Genomic DNA, 20,532 nt, shown 5'->3' on the forward strand with positions numbered 1-20,532 from the left:
TGTGAGAATTAACTATCAAAGCACAAGTCAAGCTTGAAAGGGGTCACCCTGCATACTTGAATGGTGTCTCATGACTCTGCACTAGTGTGCATTTTAAACACATGTGCATGTTGTTGCTTAGCCTCTGACAAATAGTAAATGTACCAATATTTCCTTTATTGATATATGACCCTTTAATCAGAAACATGATCAGTCTGCCTTCCCAAGGAAAACCAGAGAAGTAACTATGGAAAAACATCCATGACAGGGCTATTTACAAATGGAAAGGTCAAAACAGTAGAGGTCTTTTTGAGTTGGCTATGGGGGATACAAACACACTTCTGGGGGTAGACTGCCTGGAGATTCTAGACAACAAAGGAGGTGGAAAAGATACTGGTTTGCCCAGTTATACACCTTGTCTAGAGAAGGGTCACCAGGGAGAAAACCATAGTGAGGAATTCAACCTGAATTCCTGAAATCCACGAGGGCTAAGTTGACTTTAGTAAAGCTTTCTGTTGAGGCTCACATAATTGTCTCAGCACTTGCTTTTTTATACCATTATGACATGAGGTGCGGAGCTTCAGAGCTGATAGTTTTAAAATCTTTTTGTAATGCATTACTTAGCAAATTCAGCTAAATTTACATGCTTTGCATATAAACATGGCACCACCTCCCGTATTAGTGAAATTTGGAAAACAGATACTACCAGAAATAGTTTATATGTTCTGAAGTCTCCTATGTCTTGTTCAATGAATCATCCTGTCAGTTCCAACCCTTTGTGATTGATTAAAAAGGAGAATGCATCAAAATGATTCACTGAGAAGAGATTTGGATCTGACTGTTTCACCAGAGTTATATATTATTCTGTTTATCATTTTCTCTGTGCTTTCACAGGGGTAGTAGAGAGTTCTTTTTTTTTTTCATTTTTTCATTTGTTACCTGAAATGAGTCTTTGTGTCACAAGTCTTATATACTGATTCCAATCATATTGACTGTCTTAAAACTCTTAAAGATGGGACTACTTCATATTAAGCTGTTGGTATGTTTAGAAAATCACTGTGTATACTTGGCCTAAATCCAAGCTTGTTGTATAAAGTGAGCCCTTTTCAAAACAATCGAATGCATAGATACTCACTGAGCAGATGCTAATGTTTGCTTGGTTTGTTTTGTTAGTTTATGAATATTTTTATTATTAATTATATATTTTTGAGTGTGTGGGGGGAGGGCATCTGCATCCTCATGTGAGTTCAGGAGCTCCCAGAAGCTAGAAGAAGGAATTAGACTGCCTAGAACTGGAGATAGTCATAGTTATGAGCCACCAGCGGTGGGTGCTGGGAACTGAATTTGGATCTTTTTATCATTATTATTATTATTATCAAATTTTTATTTTTTATATTAATTACAGTTTATTCACTTGTATCCCAGCTGTATCCCCCTCCCTCATTCCCACCTAATCCCACCCTCCCTCCCTCTTCTCCTCCCATGCCTCTCTCCATTCTCCATGTCCACTGAAAAGGGAGGTCCTCCTCCCCTTCTATCTGACCCTAGCCTATCAGGTCTCATCAGGACTGGCTGCATTGTCCTCCTCTATGGGCTGGAAAAGCTTTTTCCCCATCAGGAGGAGATGATCAAAGAGCCAGCCACTCAGTTCATGTCAGAGACAGTCCCTGTTCCCATTATTAGGTAACACACTTGGCTACCAAGCTGCCATGGATTACATCTGAGCAGGGGATTTAGGTTATTTCCATGAATGGTTTTTGGTTGGTGTATCAGGCTCAGAAAAGGCCCCTGTGCCCAGATTTTTTGGTTCTGTTGCTTTCCTTGTGGAGCTCCTGCCCTCTCCAGGTCTTACTATCTCCTCCTTCTTTCATAAGATTCCTTGAACTCTTCCCAAAGTTTGGCTATCACTCTCAGCATCTGCTGGGTAGAGTCTTTCAGAGTCCCTCTGTGGCAGGCTCCTGTCCTATTCCCTGTTTTCTCCCTCTTCTGATGTCCATCCTATTTGTCTTTCTGAACAATGATTGAGCATCTCACCCAGGGTTCTCATTCTTGTTTAGTTTCTTTAGATTTACAGATTTCAGTGTGTTTATCTTACATTATATGTCTAATATCCACTTGAAAGTGTGTGTCTTTCTGCTTCTGGGATACCTCACTCAGGACAGGTAACAAAAACAAGCGCACAGTGCCAAATGTCAAAGCTTGAGCCAAGCATGCAAGCTGATTTCCTACCTATTGCACCGCTTCAAAACTAAGTAGCCCTAGTGTTTATGTGTTTTTTAAGTAGTCATTTATTTCAAAGTGCATATTTATTATCTGATTTTTCATTGATTTCTATATCAACATGTGTCTGAGCCTTTTTAAGAAAATGGAAATTGTAGACATCTTTGGGATTTCCGCAGCTTTTTTGTTAATATTAGTAACCTTTAACTTTACTTCCGGGGTACAGACTGCATAGGCTGCCGTAAAAATACTAAAGATGTTGGCATCAGGCAGATCCAAAGTCCAAAGCTATGCAATGTTAAAACACCTGTGTCACTTCAAAAAATGACTTGACTTTTCTAAATCCCAGTTCTCCCTCTCTTTAACAGTTTTGCACTAATCTGTTACTGTGTAGGGAACTGTGAAGAAAAATAATAAATTTGGGTCGAGTTATTGCCAATATGCCACCCAGACTTTTTTGTAATGATAAATTACTACTCCAAACTTTGTTTCTTCTTGCAGTATAAAAACTGGAAAAGTGTCCAGGCATATTTTATCACTGAAATATTTGGACTTGAAAGTGTCAAAGGAAAAACTTTTTTCCTCTTGATTACTTATTTTCACTCAGTATTTTTATTTCTGGGAGTATAGATTTTCTTTTTTGTTAAGCTTTGTAAAACAGCTGGTATCCATGGTTATTTTGTGTCATGTCTCAAAAAGCAGATCCACTGTGCCACCTACTCCGGTGGATACTTGCCTGGTTGGCAAAACCGTGTGTCTCTCTATTGAGTGACATGTTCCTTTAAGAGGTGATAAACTATGCGGGGCTTATCCTAGAGTAGTTTAGAATGTATGTCTATTCTGACTTTTTATTACATCTAACATTTTTTTATCTTACAACAATCTGCAGATTCTAGCGTAATTTTCATAGAACTTTAAGTTTGCTGACTTTTACTCAAGAGACAGCAGAGTAGCACGATGAAAAGAATCTAAAATGCAGAGCTTATGTTTCTTACTTTATGCACTCACACTGATTTGATTTTTTAAGTGTTGTGGCTCATTCCTGGCTCCAGTTTTGTAGAAAAGATCATATGAAAAAATGTGTTCTTTCAAAAACAGTCCATGTGAGTATGAAATAGACACCGTATCACACAGAGCAAAAATTTGGAAGATTTATCATTTTTCAAATTTATGTTTTTTTTTTTTACTAAATTTATTTATTGTTTGAAAATCCCATACAGGTATAGGTACAATTTGATCATATCCATGCTTCACTTTCTTTATTTTTTTCTTTTCTTTTCTTTCTTTCTTTTTTCTTTTTTTCTTCCTTCCTTCCTTTCTTCCTTCCTTTCTTTTTCCCTTCCTTCCTTCCTTCCTTCCTTCCTTCCTTCCTTCCTTCCTTCCTTCCTTTCTTTCTTTCTTTCTTTCTTTCTTTCTTTCTTTCTTTCTTTTTATCTTTAACCTTCTAAGTCCAGTTCAAGCTGCATATGTGTGACTGGGCATTGGGCCATCCACTGAGGTTTAAGCATAGCCATGTGTCACATATCTAAAGAGGAGTGACTATCTCTCCCCAAGAGGGCAGTGTAGCTCTGCCACTGGGGCTGGGTTTTCAGAGTCTCAGCTCCCCATATCGACACTGGATGTTCTTAATTGACTGGATCTTGCAGAGGTCACATGCAGGCAACCACTGCCATGAGTGCATGTATCCGGTGTCCTTGTCACACACAGAGAACAGCACTTCTCTCAGCCTTCATCTCTGAGGCTCTCCTGTCCCTGTTCTGAGATGCCTCCTGAGCCTGGAGCAGGACACATAGCAGCAGAATAGCCCTATCAATGACTAACCACTTGCAGGGACATTCAGCACTTTGGACAGCAATATCTTATGGGCTGTCCTTTCTCCGCAGCAACAGGAAGCTTCTTTGACCAAGGGTGGAAGCCTCACCAATCCAATTTGTTGTATGAAAATCAGAGCGAAACTCCAGCTCTCCATAGTTGCTCAGTTCCATCCATTTCCTCATATTTCTCTCTGTCTGCTCTTCCATCTCAAGATTATGCCAGGAAGACCTGCTGTGCACCACACAGATCATTTCCAGTTCACATGGGTCTACAATATGTTGTCTTATACTTTAGACACTTCTAGAGCTATGTCATAATTTGTTTGGAGAGTTATTCTAAATAATTCTTAGTATTGATAGTAGAATGTGTGTATAATTATTATTTATAGCACTTAAAACAGTTAGATTTACGGATAGGCAATAAATGTATGATGAATGTAGAGCAAATGAGATTAATAAAAAAAAAGGGAGTCCTAGTAAGTTGAGTAGAGAGAAAGCACTGTAGGAACTTCAGCTGAAAGTATGATGATTCTAGTTGAGACGGTGTCTGTAAAGAAAGATGCTGCTGAAGCTAGCAAGTCAGCCAAGGGGAAGGCAGTTTCTCAGGAATGCGGAGACTGTGTCACCCTTGACACATCTGGAAGAAGGTGCTACAGATGGCGCCATCCCATGCCTTCAAGTGAAAAGCCTGTTCCTGGAGTGCAGAGCTTGGTGTACTGGGAAACAGCACACACACACACACACACACACACACACACACACATACACACACACGCACACACGCACACACGCACACACGCACACACGCACACAAACACACAATGCTGGAAGGGAAAAGAGAAGAAATTTGCGAGAGCAAGAATTCTCAATGGTTCTACTGTGCCCGAGGTGAGGATTTTGACTGAAGGCAGAGGATTATTGATTTTTACCTATATGTGTTAAATATGGCTGGGGTTGGGACTTGAACCATGTTGCAGAAACTGAACCTGACAGATACATAGGCTGTTTGGGAGACTGTCAAAATATCCTGTTTCAGGGAACAGTGCATACAATTTATTTGTGAGAAAAAAATATAAGGACCAATGCCTATTTTAAAATAACATTGAAAGAAATTAATATATATTTTTCTAGCTGAAATACTGAAAATTTAAAATTAGAATAAAGATTTTCAGATCTGGGGAAAAGGTTTTTTTTTTCCATAAATTTCACAGAAAGGTGGGAGTGAAATTAAGATAAATGTATACCTTTAGTTTGTACGCATGCTGGATGAAGTAAATTAAATTTAAATAAAATAGCCCATAGATATGCAAGATTAAAAACAAAATGTAAGCAAACAATTATATGTCTAAAGGAGGCGAGATTTATTAAGATTTTATTCTTGTTGCACCCTCACTAATTTCTTTCACTTACTTTTACTCTGTATGATTCCTCTGGTTTCACAGTCTACACTAGTGTCATGATGTAATTAACACACATTTTCAAGAGTTCATCCATTGCTCACTACTACAATGCCTTTAATGTGCAAGTGTGCAAATGGCTGGGACTGACAAGGAGGCCATGCTGTGGATATCGCTGAATGGATGGATGAATGAGCAGACGCGTTCTCTGCGTTCTGATTCTTGCTGGTTTCCGTCACTTACAACTCTGAATACACAGCGGGACTGTCCCATGATGCCTCACCAAGAACCGGTGTGTCAGAAGCAGTGTGTCCTCCAGGAAGAAGTATGCAAAAGGGAGTCGGTCTCAGCTCCCACCTGCAGTCTATACTGTGAGCCTAAGTAGTTGTTGTTGGGAGCATTTAAAGGTTAATTGTCACAGTACACTGTATCCATTAAATGTTAACTTCTATTTGTGTGGATTTGGCTAAGTGGACTTATTTCAAGCAGTAAGAAAATGGGTAGATTGGCTTTTTAAAAAGTGCTTTGATATGCTCCACCTCAAAGCTGAATCAGTGTAATCTCAGCAGACTGAAAGCAAAAGCCATCTTTCAATATCAGTTTTGTTTTCCTTTAGTCTTAATGTAAATCATTCATATATATATTTATATGAATATATCTCAAAACAAAGCAACCAGGGCACTTGAACAATAGTGCGTAAACAAGTATTTAAGGCCAATTCACTGACCAAAGCAAACAGTGTGTAAGGTTTGAAAGCTAACAGCTGATTTTAGATATATCACAGGATGGCATCAGCTTCATTTGGTCAAAAAAAAAAAAATACTTAGCTAAAGGAAATGGCGCGTTTAAGTTGTTTTGTTTTTTTTTTTTAACAGCATAATAACACTTGAAAAAAATATTAAAGACAATTTGCTTTGCTCCAGTTTGTCTGCCTGCGGTCCGCGAGGGGGAATAATGGGGCTGATTGCAATCAAGGCTGTCTTGTGAGACCTAACAAAAAAGAAGGAAGCCCTACTCCGCTCCACATCTTTGAAATGAACAGTCTGTTCTGTCTTTGTTTCACAGATTTACTTACGTTTCTTGGACTATGAGATGCAGAATTCAAATGAGTGCAAACGGAACTTTGTGGCGGTGTATGACGGAAGCAGCTCCGTGGAGGACTTGAAGGCCAAGTTCTGCAGCACGGTGGCCAATGATGTGATGCTGCGAACGGGCCTGGGCGTGATCCGCATGTGGGCAGACGAGGGCAGCCGGAACAGCAGGTTCCAGATGCTCTTCACATCCTTTCAAGAACGTAAGGTCCCCTTGCCTGACTGTCTGCCCTTCAGAAGTGTCCCGAGCTGCAAGGAGCCTCGGCTGTTAATGCGGTTTTCTTCATGCAGCCCGGGCACAGCAGGCTGTTCCTAATAAGTTCTTGACACAACTGAGGCTCCTTCCCCTAGTTTTGATGCAGTGATAAGTGAGAGTTATACGTTCTTCCATACATGCATCTTAGCCTTGCTTAGTTAAGTGCAAGCCCTTCCACTGGGAAACGATGGATTTTGTTTGTCTTCGGTTTAGCTCTTCTCGAGTGCATGGAGGCTCTGCTGAGGTTTTTGATAAAGCTTGAGTTTAAATGTCATTTTTCAAAACTGCATAAAATTTTTGATATGTTGGCTTTTGTAAGCTTCTTTTGCGGTCTGATTTAATCTGAACAAGCTTGCAAATCCAAAGCCACAATTAAAGTAAGGGGAGAGAGAGCTTCGTGGGAAGACAGAATTAGGGGAAAATTCAGAAGATCTCTAAGTCACATATTATATAAAGTTACTGCAAAGCACAGAGGTTTGTTTTTCCCTCTTTGGAAATTACCATTCAATAAACAATGAGCTGCATCAACAGATATATTAGGACATTCCTAGGGAACCTTGGCCATTTCACGGTTCACAAAAATAAGCAAATAAAAACACAGGAAATTCAGATTTAAAGGGAAAGAGTGTTATATTTCCAAGGTGTGCATATTTGTTTAAATAGGAAAAAGAATTTGGAGCCTTCTAAGACATCTCTTATAAACATCACAAGGCCTAAGGTTTTTAAGTTCGCAGTTGTTAAATTTTTTAGGTGATTATTTTATAAAACACACAAATGCTTTTGGCTTTAAATTCCTTTCTAATTAACCAGCGGGGGGGGGGGGATTCTGTAAACCAAACTCCTTGAATGTCACTCGGCCTGTCTAAATAGTGCCAGGGACTTCAAGAGAGTTAGCGACCCTGCCCTGCTGTGGGTTGTTTATGCTGCAATGTCCATCGCCATCTCAGTGCTTGACTGAAATGCTGGAGGTCCTGGGTCCTTATTTCAGTTAGGCACTAAAAAACTCATATTTCCTAGATTAGAATATAAAGGAATTCTTAGTGGACTTTTTGGTGGCTTATGCCTTATACCTCAGTCACATTTCTTGCAGTGTGCCCTCGATAAGGCCTTTAAGAGTCTGCATTTTAAAAGTACTAATTACAATTTGTATGTGTTGAGGGGTGCAGTTACTATGAGATCTAACAGTCATTTCGTCAACGTCCTGTTTACACAGCACCTTGTACAGTTGCCAGGTGTAGCATGGAGGTTCGCAGTGTTTGCGCATTGCAGAGCTGTTGCACGTAGTCAGGCCTGATCTTTGGTTCTCTTGTGAAATGCTAAGACAGGAATAGTACCTGTGCCCACTACAGAAAGAACATTCTCAGGTACTATTCCTACTGATGGGCTGGAAATAACCGCGACATTGTGTGATGATTTTGTATTTGGGTTACTGTTAAAGTCTGCGTGATATGTATGCATGAATCGCAGCATACGTGGCAATCAGAGGACAATACTATGCAGTTGGGTCTTTCCTTGCAGGGATCAAACTTAGATCACCAGGGCTTGTGTGATGTTCTGTTGATGCTCTAACCCAGACTACAGTGTGAATATTTTTAAATATTCTTTTCAATTTTGAATCATGACCTACTGAAATCCCCTATAGAATTTAACAGTCAAAAATCTAGAATATCAAACTACTAAGGATCTCTTACATATCATGAAAAAATGCTATTTTTAGCTACTGCACTGTAAAATTTAATACTGACAAATGAGAAATATGTTGACAAATTTAAAACATCCACTGTGGTTCAAGGGTTTATTGCACTCAAGTGCAGTATAAGTGAGACTCCATTTTAGAGGGAAACACGTTCACCTGTATTTTAGAGGGAAACATGTTCACCTGTATTATTTCAGAGGGTAACACGTTCACCTGTATTTTAGAGGTTATGGTAGCAGGCGTATGGGATGTCGCACTGATGGAAATGAAAACCTCATAGTTAAACTTTTGGTACTTTCGTATGAAGAGTGACCCATTGGAAAACTTGACAGCATGTGAGATAGCAAGAATTGCCGCTGACACCTAAGGTCCGCTTTACCTCTACAATGGATTATTAAATTCCATGGGTGTCTGTAAATCCGCATGAATATGAGAAACAGTACGTTATGCCATGGTGCGCACATATCCCATAGGTGTGTTCAAGGTAAAATAGAGTGTTTCAGTGCCTGTGACTGTGTGAGCAAGTGAAGCCACTGAGTGAACATCTGTATCAATTAGCAGTGCATAGAATACGATGCTCCGTCAACATGCAAAGGAGCATCAACCCGAGCGGCAGGCTACCGGCTACCGCAGGCATCCACACTCTGGGCATGATGAGCGTTATAATGACAGTTTCTGAGATCACTGCATCCATTTGCAATAAGATTTTGCCAAAGTTGTGGTGTGTGGTCAGGGTTTTCTTGCCTATTATGCTGAGTTTTCTCTGTTGTTGCACAAAGTATGTTCAGTTTGTCAATTGAAAGTTAGGTGATTTCTATTAATTCTTCAAATTTCATCTGTTAAGAATCTATTAACCAATGTGAATCCTTTAGGTTGTGGAACCAGTGTAGAATGGTTAGATTTCAAAGACAAACACTCATGGATGGGCTTGGGTTCCATGGACAGTATCCTCAGAAAGAGGTTCTGTTCTTTCTCCCTTCATGTGAGGATAATGTGTGGAAATGATAGATTCACCCATCAACTCATTCTAGCCATCCACTAAGTATGTTGGTAAATTAGGCATGGACTTTTCTAGAACTCTACAAAGCTAATGCCTCTTGCTTATAAGTAACCCAATTACTATAACAATGTAAGTACATTAAATATCCATAAGGATTTCTGTCATGGTGCTTTGCTTTTCTTCATTGACTATTAGTGTTCAGAATTCTGTTTGTGTACCAAGAGGGAAGTCAGTGTGCAATGAGCTGGGTGTGTGCTGATGTTTTCAATGGAATCATGCTCTCCTAGACAAGGTGTGGAAACTATAAGAAAATGCAATGTGGATTTTAGTTTGGAATAATTCTGTTGGTCCCTGTATAAGCATTGAAGAAGGTTCTTCTCTCACTGTCCCTTTTTGCAACATTAGTATTAGCAGCAAATTTGAAATTGCATTGTGAACACTGGTGATTACTGTGGTTATGTGTGTGTGTGTGTGTGTGTGTGTGTGTGTGTACTGTATTATTCTGTTTTCTTTTGCTAATAACACAATATGTAGAGACTGAATATGTCATGAAGGAAAGAGGCAAGTTTAGGCTTTAGAACAATGAAAGTGCAGAGTTTATGCCTGTTCTGGGGATGGATGATTTGCTGTCAGTGTCCAAAAGTGGCACAAAGTGCCACATGGCAGCAAATAATACCACATGTGTAGCTGCATGTGTGAGTGTGCACATACATTCTGACACATGTGTATAGGTATATGACATTACATGTGTACCTGTCTGTGTGTACCCTGTCTCTTTCCTGCTTTATATGGAGCCTCCAGGAGTCAGTTATGGGCCTCTGCACTAATGGCTATTCCATCATAATCACCTCCCAAAGACTCCACTTCTACAACCCAGCCAGAGTAAATCAGTCTCCATCTTCTAAATACCTCACCTTAGAAATTAAACCCCAGCCTGAGGACACGAATACTGTCCAAACAGCAGCCATAGGTATACAGATTGGCATCACAAACTGTGTAATGTAATTGCATGCCTAAATAAATGTGTACCTGATGACATGCATTTAGTATGTAACGTAGGTTTTGCCTCTCCAAAGTCCATATACTGAGACTATCATCTGCAGGATGATAGAGTGAAGATGTTACCATGGGTCATCTCACCCATTATGGGGCATGAGTGACTTACTCAGTCCCAGATCTCTCTGCACTCCACATGGCTGGATCTACAGGACTTTGAAACTGAGCAACTGGGCCGTCAGCAGACAACAGCTTTGCTGATGCCTTGATGTTTGTGTTCCCAGATCCAGAACTCTGAGAAAAACATTTGTGTTGATCATAGACCATCTAGAAAATGGTGTTTTGCTTTGTTTTGATTTTTAGGGTTCCCAAATGGACTAAGATAGAGGGAATTCAGAAATATCTGTCAAGAAAGACAAAAACTTTCTAAGTAAAAGTAGGGTTTAGAGATCATCTATTGCAACTTCATGTTATGAGCTCAGGCAAAAGCAGGTAAATGTCCAGAGAAATCACTCTTTCCTGCACATTTCCATTCTAGTCTTGGTGACATGTTAATCGAGTACAGGCAAGAACTGAACATCTGACTCTTGTTGTAATTTTGCTACCTTTGAGTCATTCTGCGTTAGAACTCTTCTAAAGAGGACACAGATGGAAAGGATGATGAAAATAGGTTTCCAGTAAAGTTTGGTCAGCAGAGTTCTACCTGATTTTCAAACCTGATTTGATCCTTTGACTCCTTCATGTGAAAATTCCAGCTGCATGGCACGCGCAAATGAAAAAATCTGAGAGCATAACATGCCACTATCACATTACACTCAGACAGAAGTAAAATTGAAATGAATACAATCTAAAGGAACTCCCAATGTGATCACTGATAAATACCAACACATATCCTTTTAAATCATTAAACGTTTATCTCTTCTCATCTGAATTGGCTGCAGTAAAGAGAAAAATGAGGATGAGGGTTCATCGCCATGCGGGCAGATGTTAAGTCTGCACGAGCCCATTAGAAACTTATTTACAAAGCCTGTCCTGCATGACCATAGCTGCCACGGCAGCAACACTCGCCAGCAGGAGACCCAGCATCCGAGAAATGGAAAAGGGTTTCCCCGCAGGGAAGGCTGGGAAATCACCCCCCTGGTCCCTGGCTTCACGGGGCAGAAAAAGCACTGTCCTCTCCAGTCCTTGCCCTCTCACCAGAGACATTGCCAGAATTGTGGCATGTGCTACTGTCTGTGACAACGAACACTTTGTTGACAAGAACCCCAAGAATAAATGCTGTATAGTGGACCCCAAGTTCAGGGATTAGACAGGAAGAGAAAGTACAGCTACACTGTCAGGGAAGGTAATTCTGTACCATTCTTAAATAGAACTATTAATGATAGATTGAGTTTTATTTTACTGACTTTTGTCAGAGTTTTTCTAATAATACTGCTTAATGTATTGACATCATTTTCCATAGTCACTGAATTTATCCTGAAGAACTATCCCGTGAAAAGATTACATTTAGTACAAGTTATCTTTGAGTACATTCATCAATATCCAGCTCTGGTAGAAGTACCGATTTAACAGTAATTGAATATCAATATGGGAATTCTGGGAACCCTGCTGAATCTCATATTTTCGCGTGCGTCACCTGCTGCCTTTTCCAAGTCACTTTCACTCCGGGATTTGTGCATAAATTCAGTCGTGGGGATGGGTGTATCTCACCAGCCAAGTGCAGTTCTCCTTTTTTGAGAGCCGTTTACTGTTCTGCTCACACCACAGCTTTTGCACAATAAATTATCAGGTCTTGATTGAGGAGCAAAAAGTGTATGCTGTAGGTAGGTAACCAAATACTGAACACTTTAAAGCCACATGAAATATTTTTGCAATAATTTGCTCAGATAACATAGGACATGCAGTTTCATATCAACCTATACTGACAAGCCAAAGTAGTAGGTTTATTTATGATAAACAAATTACAAAGAATACCATTTGTATTTCAAGGGAAATGTGAAGAACCATTATTAATTGAAGTGAAAATATCTCATAATATGGAAACAACCTATAACACCCATGATACAGCAGCACCTACAGATAGCTTCTGATATGAGTGATTCTAAGTATGTATTCTATGGCACCATTTTCCCTCAGAATACGTATTCTTAATCAAGTAGTTAGAGGTGATGAAAAGGGAATACCATCTTGGGAGATCTGACCCAACCAGGTAACTGTAGGAATGAAAATGAAACTCAGTCCAGTCACACAGCTGACACTGAAGGAGCCAATTGAACTGGTTGCTTCATAGGGCACTAGACACTGCAGAGTTTCTGGCCACCAGCAATAAGGGAAATGAGAAACTGAGTCAGATAACCCCAAGAAACTGGATTACATCTATTCTAAAAATCTGGGAAGAGGACTCTTGGCACAAAGTTGAAGATGATAGGTACAGGTGGTGTCTGCCTTGCAGTTTGTGTGGTGATCCTGTGTGTGGCTTCTAACAGTGAGATTATGTGAAGACAACTGGATGGTGTTTAGAGATTCTGGTGATTTGTAAACTGTTGATGTCATTGTGCAGGTCTGATTTAGACAACCATATTATTGATACTTACTGGAGGCAGCTTTCCTGTCACAGCAGGCGTTGCCGTCCTCTGGCCTGAGGTGTAGGAATTGTGCTGCAGACTTATCAGCTGTGGCCAAGCACCTTATGGTCAGGTATTCTCTGCATTTTGAACAACTGTGGTCTCTGTCTGCTGCAAACACCTGCTGCCTTGATGAGAGGTGGGAACTACATTTATCTTTGGATATAAGGAAAAATAGTCAGGTTGTAGTTATAAATTATACTGGTATATAAATATCATTATGATATTTAATCAACAATGTATTTTTCTAAAAAGATTATGTCAGATCCAGTGATCAACCTTGGATGTCTACGGAGACCCAAAAGGTCTGTGTTTGAGTCTGTGTCTCAGCAAGTTACTTTTATGTTATAGGGAAAGAAAGGCCATCAGTTATGATTATTCTTAAGTATATATTGGTGTCTTAGTGGGGTAGATTTCATATCTCACCAATATAAATTGCCCTATTTAAAGTAGATGAAGAGCACTATATTGATGTAGGAAATATTTGCTTGTGTATGTCATACAGTAACGTAAATGCCAGATGGCACAGATTTAAATATCAACAAAATATGCTGAGAAAGTTGCTGAATAGATGTCATATTTTGGCACATTGTCCTAATGTAGACACAAAACACAATGTGAGTAATAAAAATCACTATATTTATATGTATAATATTTAATATTTGTTTTGAAAAGAAACATTACACCTAAAATGCAAGGGGGAAGGTGAACAAGTGAGCAACTGGCAAGGCAATCCTGGGTTTTAACCCTGTAAGAAATAGGACCTGAAGAAAGCAAGAAGAAAAGGATGATAACTACACTAGAAACGAAGAAAACATGAAGTCAATTGTTAGTCGTAAGGTAGAGTAAGTGTCCTTCCGTATGGGAAACAAGCCCATGTATAGCAGTAAGAGGAGAGTGTCAATTCAGTAATGATGTGATTTTCATCAGTCATAATTAGTTTAGAAAACAAAGAATACATCTTTGAGATGGCAACTTGTGATGAAAGTTTTTGTACTTCTGCTAGGAAAACAAATTGTCTGAGGCACAAGCCAACACCACATGTTAAAATATTTACCATTACATTTGAAAATACTGTTTAATGTTCACTAGTTTATACATGCAAATATACAGAGCGAATATATATTTAAAACAATGAAATGAGCTGAAAGATGGCTAAGAGCTCCCACTGGTCCAGCTGAAGACTCAAGTGCAGTTCCCAATGCCATGCCAGGAGCTGTAGCTGCCCTGAAACCCTCTGTGTAGATCAAGCTGGGCGCAACTGCCCCCCCCCCATGCCTGGGATTAAAGGCTTGCATGACCATTGCTAGCCCAAATGTGATGGTCTTATATTAAGTGGTTCTGGGAGTGCCCATGTGTTCTTCATTAGGAGAACACTATGGTTGAGAATACCATCAAACTACATTAACAAAAGCTATCTACACAATGTACATATTCTTGTAAATACTAGTGGATAAATATTTAACATGAAATACCTACTATATATCTAGCTCATATATGTAGAAGATAATATCCCGTTTTTACTCATCACTTCAGATTATGATTTTTTTTTCTTTTCTACATGGAATATGTTATGAAGGAGCATTAAAAGGTAGAAATAAGACTTTCTGAAGGCATCGATTGTATATAAGTAAATAAGATTACCCACACTGTATTCTGCGGTGAAATAATGACTAGTCATTTACGCTATCAGAAAACAGCTAATCAATATGGCACCGCTTAAGCCATCCCGTTGCTTCAGGACTCAGGTGTAGTCATTACCAGTTCAACAAAGTGGAGTCTCTCCACCACTGGCCCCCAGTGGTCACTCAGATGATGACTGACTGTGACAAATTTCAGTAGGTAAATCCTCATCGTTACTGCATCCTCGAGCTGTTAGGGCTTTTGCTGCCTCCACATCGTGTGTTGTTGTCTTTCATGTAGGGAAAGAAAGAACTGCTGAAGGGCTTCCCCTCAGTCAGTCTGGAGGCAAGTGGAGGGGGTTTTCTTAAGGGCTGATGTGGGCAGGCCCCGGCTCCTGAGGGCAGCGCCACCCCTGTGCAGGAGGTTCTGAGTAGACTAAGGAAGCAGGCTGAGCAATCCGTGGGGAGCGCACCAGGGTGCTGCGCTCCTCCACGGTCTCCAGTGCAGTTCCCGAGGACCTGACATCTGGGCAAAGATCTTGGGGACGTGAAGGCCAGATAAAGCTTTTCCTCCCTAGGCTGGTCCTGGTGTTTATCGCAGCAACAAAGAAAGCAAACTGAAACAGCCCACAGCAATTTCCTAGATACATGCGGCTATACCCCTGCGTTCCCTTCAATGTTTTCCAAATGGAATGGAAAACACTAAAAAGATGTTACTCTTGACATATTTCACAGCAAGTGCTGACGCATGATGATTATATTAACCAAGCTGAACACTGACTTGTTCATCATGTGTATGGGTTTCCTGTTGCTGCTGTAAAGAAAATTCCACTTCTTCAAACTAAACTATTAACAAAATTAAACTAATTACAAAATTATCATTATGTTATGTTTCTGATGTCAGAAATTTAAGGGTGGTTTGACTGGGCTAAATCTATAGTGACACTGAGGCTGGTCACTGCCTCCTGAGAGGCTCTTTGAGGGAGCATAACTCCTCATAGTATCCAGTTTATCTGCTGCATTTCTCAGACCTTCAAAACCAGCTGCCGGTTGGCTCTCCAGTCCTGCTCTGCTGTAACATTCCCGGCTCAACATTAGCCTTCTAGATAAGCCAGAGTCATATTCTCTTCTTGCCATTCCTAATCTCATGACACTTATGAATTCTCTTTTGACATGTAAAATAACATTCACAAGTTTTGGCAATTATCACATAGGAAAAGTTAGAAGCCTTTTAAATGAAATATAATATTTATTTTTAATTTTAATTAAATAACTTTCCTTATTATATTTTACCCTCAAGCCCTTCTTTGATTTTTATTGGTGAGAGAAGAATGTAGTTCGGCGGGATGTCAATATTTATCTTACTACAATTGACTTATTTCTCTTGATTTTTATAGAACTGAGGAGTTCTTTGCTGAGAATATGAAAGTGATAGCTGAAAAGGCTTGAAGGCTGTATGTATTCAATATGAGCTAACTTTGTTTGTATTTAAGCACATGCCCATTTTTATAAATTATGAACATATATTCCTTTTCCATATAAAGAAACTGTCTTTTAAATTAAGTAATTTTATTATTGCAAAACAACAGTGAAGCATCATTATAAGTTTTGCAAGTGGATATGTGTTTATAAATTCAAAATTAATGTGAGCCAGTTTCAGAAAAAAATCTCAAGCCAGCCATTTACAGAGGATTTGTTGTTAAAACAAAATCTGTAATAGAATGATGAATATTTAATACCATATCTTAATATGAGCTAGTTAGAGTTACCACTTTGTTGTAAGGAATGGCTAGATAGTCCACAGTGCATATTCCAGAAAATGAGAGAAATACTATAGAGTAGGTGAAAGGCTTAAATATGTTTCATCTAAATGCAGGAAGGCAAGGAAAATTATAAAAAATTGTATAATTTGCAAATAATCAACCCTTTCTCCCTTAATCCTTCCTTAAATATTCCTTTCCACTTCTTTTATTTTCAAACTATTTCCTGATTTCAATTGTACCATAAAGAAAACAGTAGCCCAAACACTTTAATATATGAATTTTATTTTTAATGAAGCCATCACTGTCATTTAACTTACATCACTATGAAGGTTCTATGTGCATAGGTGCTTAGAATAATAACAGAGGGTGGACTGGGAGGAGATGAAGGAGAGGGCTACAGCCAGGATACAAAGTGAATAAACTGTAATAAATAAATGTATGAAAAAGAATAATAATATATATTAATCTGTTCCTTCAGTTTTTGAGCCCAAAACAATTTCTGTAATAGAAATCAACTTAGCTTCCATCTGTATTCACTGAAGATCTGTTTCCCTTTGCACATTCTAGTAATGTGTGTAGACCAGTAAAGTGTGAGTCTGCATGAGTCTAAGAGTGTATGCAAGGGGCTCCACGCAGCAAAGTCATGTGGGATTTCAGACTCTGGTAATTGTGTGTGTGTGTGTGTGTGTGTGTGTGTGTGTGTGTGTGTGTGTCTGTGTTGCTTTGGTTTGATTTAACAGCACTTTAGTTTATATTTGTCAACTGCTTCCCTATGGACATAGAAGATTGTTACCTTGAACCGTCAGTATTTGAAGAGGTCCATTCACAAGCTCTAGACAATATGGTCTGCTAAAGCTTGGCACAAGTCTTTGTTTGCTTTAGGTTCTTCTGCTAGAACTTGGGATCTTCAGCGGCAAAAACAGACATTAAACCTTTGTAAGAACAATGTGTCTAAACTAACCAGCGGCCGCAGACAGGCATACGTCATCACAAAACCAGCTCTGGACCAAATGTGCAGGGCCTAATAATAACCCCAGCGCAAAGCAGTCCAGCACTGCAATTGTGATTCCTGATTGCACACAATGAATAAATCATCCTGTAGCTGAGTCCAAGCAGATATGACGATGGCATAAACTGTGTGATGGCGCCTTGGAGTGAGAACTGGAGTGGCTGTCCTGTGATGTGGTTCACATCGAAAGGGAGGAAAGAAGTTATCTGTACCTCGGAGAAAACGTGCTCATGAAATTATGACTTTCATTCCTTAACACTCCTCAGCAGTGAGATGTTACAGCTTTATCACAAGTTTGGGGAGCAATCTAACAATTGTGTGAGATTAAATTGATGTTTACAAGCAGAATTTTGGATATTACATAAAGTGATGTAGAAATGTATTTCTTTTCTAAGAGGATGCTTTGTAAAAAAAATGTCAGGAATGGGGAGATTTTGGAAACATTGATTTTTTTATTTAAGACAAATGGAAAGGTGATAAGAGAAATGAAGAGAAGATGCGGAAATCTATATCTGGATTCAGTTTGGTAAACATTTTTCAGTAAAATGTCATTTATTCTAACTGCAAAAGCTCAGGGTCATTTTTAGTTTCTGATATGAGAGCAGGAGAATTCTATTAGAGGGGATGTGGTGGCAATATTGATGACTGAAGTGTGACTGTGTGCACACGCATGTGTAATTTCCTGAGGCAGCGCAGGGGCCGGGAGAGGGTATCAGATGCCCGGGAGCGGGGGTTAAAGGGCGTAAGTGCAGCCTCAAAGCTGGGATCCTAACTTTCTTCGTCATTACTGCCCAGCCTGTACCCTTAACTACTAAGTCATCCCTTCAAAACTTTCCTACTCAACAATTACACCCTCACCGTGGCCAATGGCCATCAGTGCTAAATGATACATTTTAAATCTGGTTGTGATTCTAAAATACACGATACACTGTGACTTATAATTGCTCTTTGTAATGATCTAATAGTATCCCCCATTATTACCACTAAGAGAAGAGTGAAGTTCATTAGAAACTGAGCCACTGCCATACTTTAGTGAGAAGGTGGCACCCTCTATCCATTGTCCTGCTTGAGGCATTTCTACTCTGTGCAGTCTACAAAGGAGCACACTCTAAGAAGGCAGAAAGTGGTACCTGCTGTGCCTAAGGAGACGGCTTAGTGGGAAGAGTGCCTACTATGAAAGTGAGAGTACCTGCATTCAAGTCCCCAGCAGTCAATGTAAAAAAATAAAATAAAAATAAAAAAATCCCTGGTAGTTTACAGAAACTGATGAGCTTCAGGTTCAGCGTGAGACCCAGAATATAAGAAGCCATCTTATATCCTCTCTGGCCGCTACAGGAACAACACATACACACATGCACACACAAGCACACAAAGACACACAGAGAGGCACAAACACCCACACACCACACACAAATACCACACACATTCACACACCATACGCACAAACACATACAGAGACACACAGACACACACAAAGATACACAGACACCTACACACATATATACACACACACACATGCTCCACACACAGAAGCAGACACACACATGTACAAGCACACACACAGAGATGGCTATACACATGCACGTATATGCACACACACAGACACACACATGTACACACCGAATACACAGACACATACGCATATGCACTCGCATGCGTATACACAGACACACAGACATGCACACACCACACACACACAGACACATGCCCACATGCACCACCACACCATTGCTGTAAACAAGAGAAGCACCAATTGCCATAGGTTCCGATACGAAGCGGCGTTAAGCAGCGCCTTAACTGAGGCAGTAGGAGGACGCGTAAGAAGACCACGGCTCCCTTGGCGGGAGAGGGTAGTGACGCATCACTGTGAGTGAGCTGGGGTATCTGGCCTCTGGAGGAACGGGTGGACAGAGGTGCTGAGGATGGGAAACCCTGTTATTAAATCATGTAAGGAGGCTGTGATTGGATCTTACCTTTTCGGAAGGATTTGGAGTTCTGCCAACAGAGGAAGCACTATCAGACTTCAGTGACACAGTTCCTGTGGTTGCAGCCTTGGAATCCAGAGGGACCCGTAGTGGTGTCTTTGGACACCGAGAGAGCAACGGTGAGTGTAAGGAGCTTGGCACTGAAACAGAGAAGAGAAGAGAAATAAAACGAGCTATGTAACATCCTTTAGTGGCCTCTGCATTTGCAGGTGTTGGATGAAGCAACAAACACGCACACCACAAACAAGACAAACACACGTTAGGACAGTGGCAGGGTACTAGGGGGACTGCGGTCACTCCAGAGGGTTTGGGCAGACTGACGAGAGCAAACATTACCGATGCCAAGGAGATGCAGGTAGGTACTGTTCTGAAGGTTATTTTGAAAGGGTCTGTTGCCCTAGCTCTTTCTCAGCAGGACTTTTCATAGAGTGATGGAAAAGATGCTGATTTTTGGTGTTGATTATATCTTTCTAGTTTCCTGAACTTAAAAAAAAAATCATTTCTAAGTTTTCGGGTGGAGTGTTTAGGGTGTTAAGTAGAGCATTAAGTCTAGAGTCAAACCATATGCAAACAGGAATGACAGCTTCCTTCCCCTGTTGAAATTTTTCTCTCTTCCCTGATAGCTGTGGCTAAGACTACAGGTACTGTACTGAAAAGAACGTAAGTGGAGTGGGTACCCTCTTAGAGGACTGTTTTCAGTTCCTCGGGTTTGCCATAACCACCCTCCTTTACGCTGAGAGACATTCTTCTACTCAGTTTCAAGGGCTTTTGTCGTGAAGGGATGTTGGTCATGTCAAAGGCCTTTTCTACATCAATTAAAATTACATGTAATTAATTTATCTCTTTATGTTTTTGTGCTATATGATATTTATTGGGTTGCATATACTAATCTATTCTTGCATCCTGGAATGAAACCACCTTGTTCGTGATTATTATTATTTTTTTATGTGTTGTTGAAATCTGTTTGCAGGTATTTCTGGAATTTTTTTTTCATCCTGCACATCAGGGAGATGAGTGCATTTCTCTCTGCCTCTGTGTGTGTGTGTGTGTGTGTGTGTGTGTGTGTGTGTGTGTGTGTGT

At 40.0% G+C, this 20,532-nt stretch overlaps 1 protein-coding gene across 2 annotated transcripts in view; it reads left to right on the forward strand.

The window, feature by feature from the left end:
- Positions 1–20,532, forward strand: part of Neto1 (neuropilin and tolloid like 1) — a 118,743-nt gene that overhangs the window by 78,263 nt on the left and 19,948 nt on the right. For both annotated transcript variants that reach the window (XM_055598775.1, XM_055598774.1), the window contains exon 7: positions 6,476–6,704. In XM_055598775.1, coding sequence (XP_055454750.1) covers positions 6,476–6,704 — 229 coding nt within the window. The remainder of the gene's footprint in view (positions 1–6,475; positions 6,705–20,532) is intronic.

Source organism: Psammomys obesus, unplaced genomic scaffold (genome assembly GCF_907164565.1).
Source record: "Psammomys obesus unplaced genomic scaffold, mPsaObe1.curated_primary_1811, whole genome shotgun sequence".
In the NCBI taxonomy this organism is placed as follows: Eukaryota; Metazoa; Chordata; class Mammalia; order Rodentia; family Muridae; genus Psammomys; species Psammomys obesus.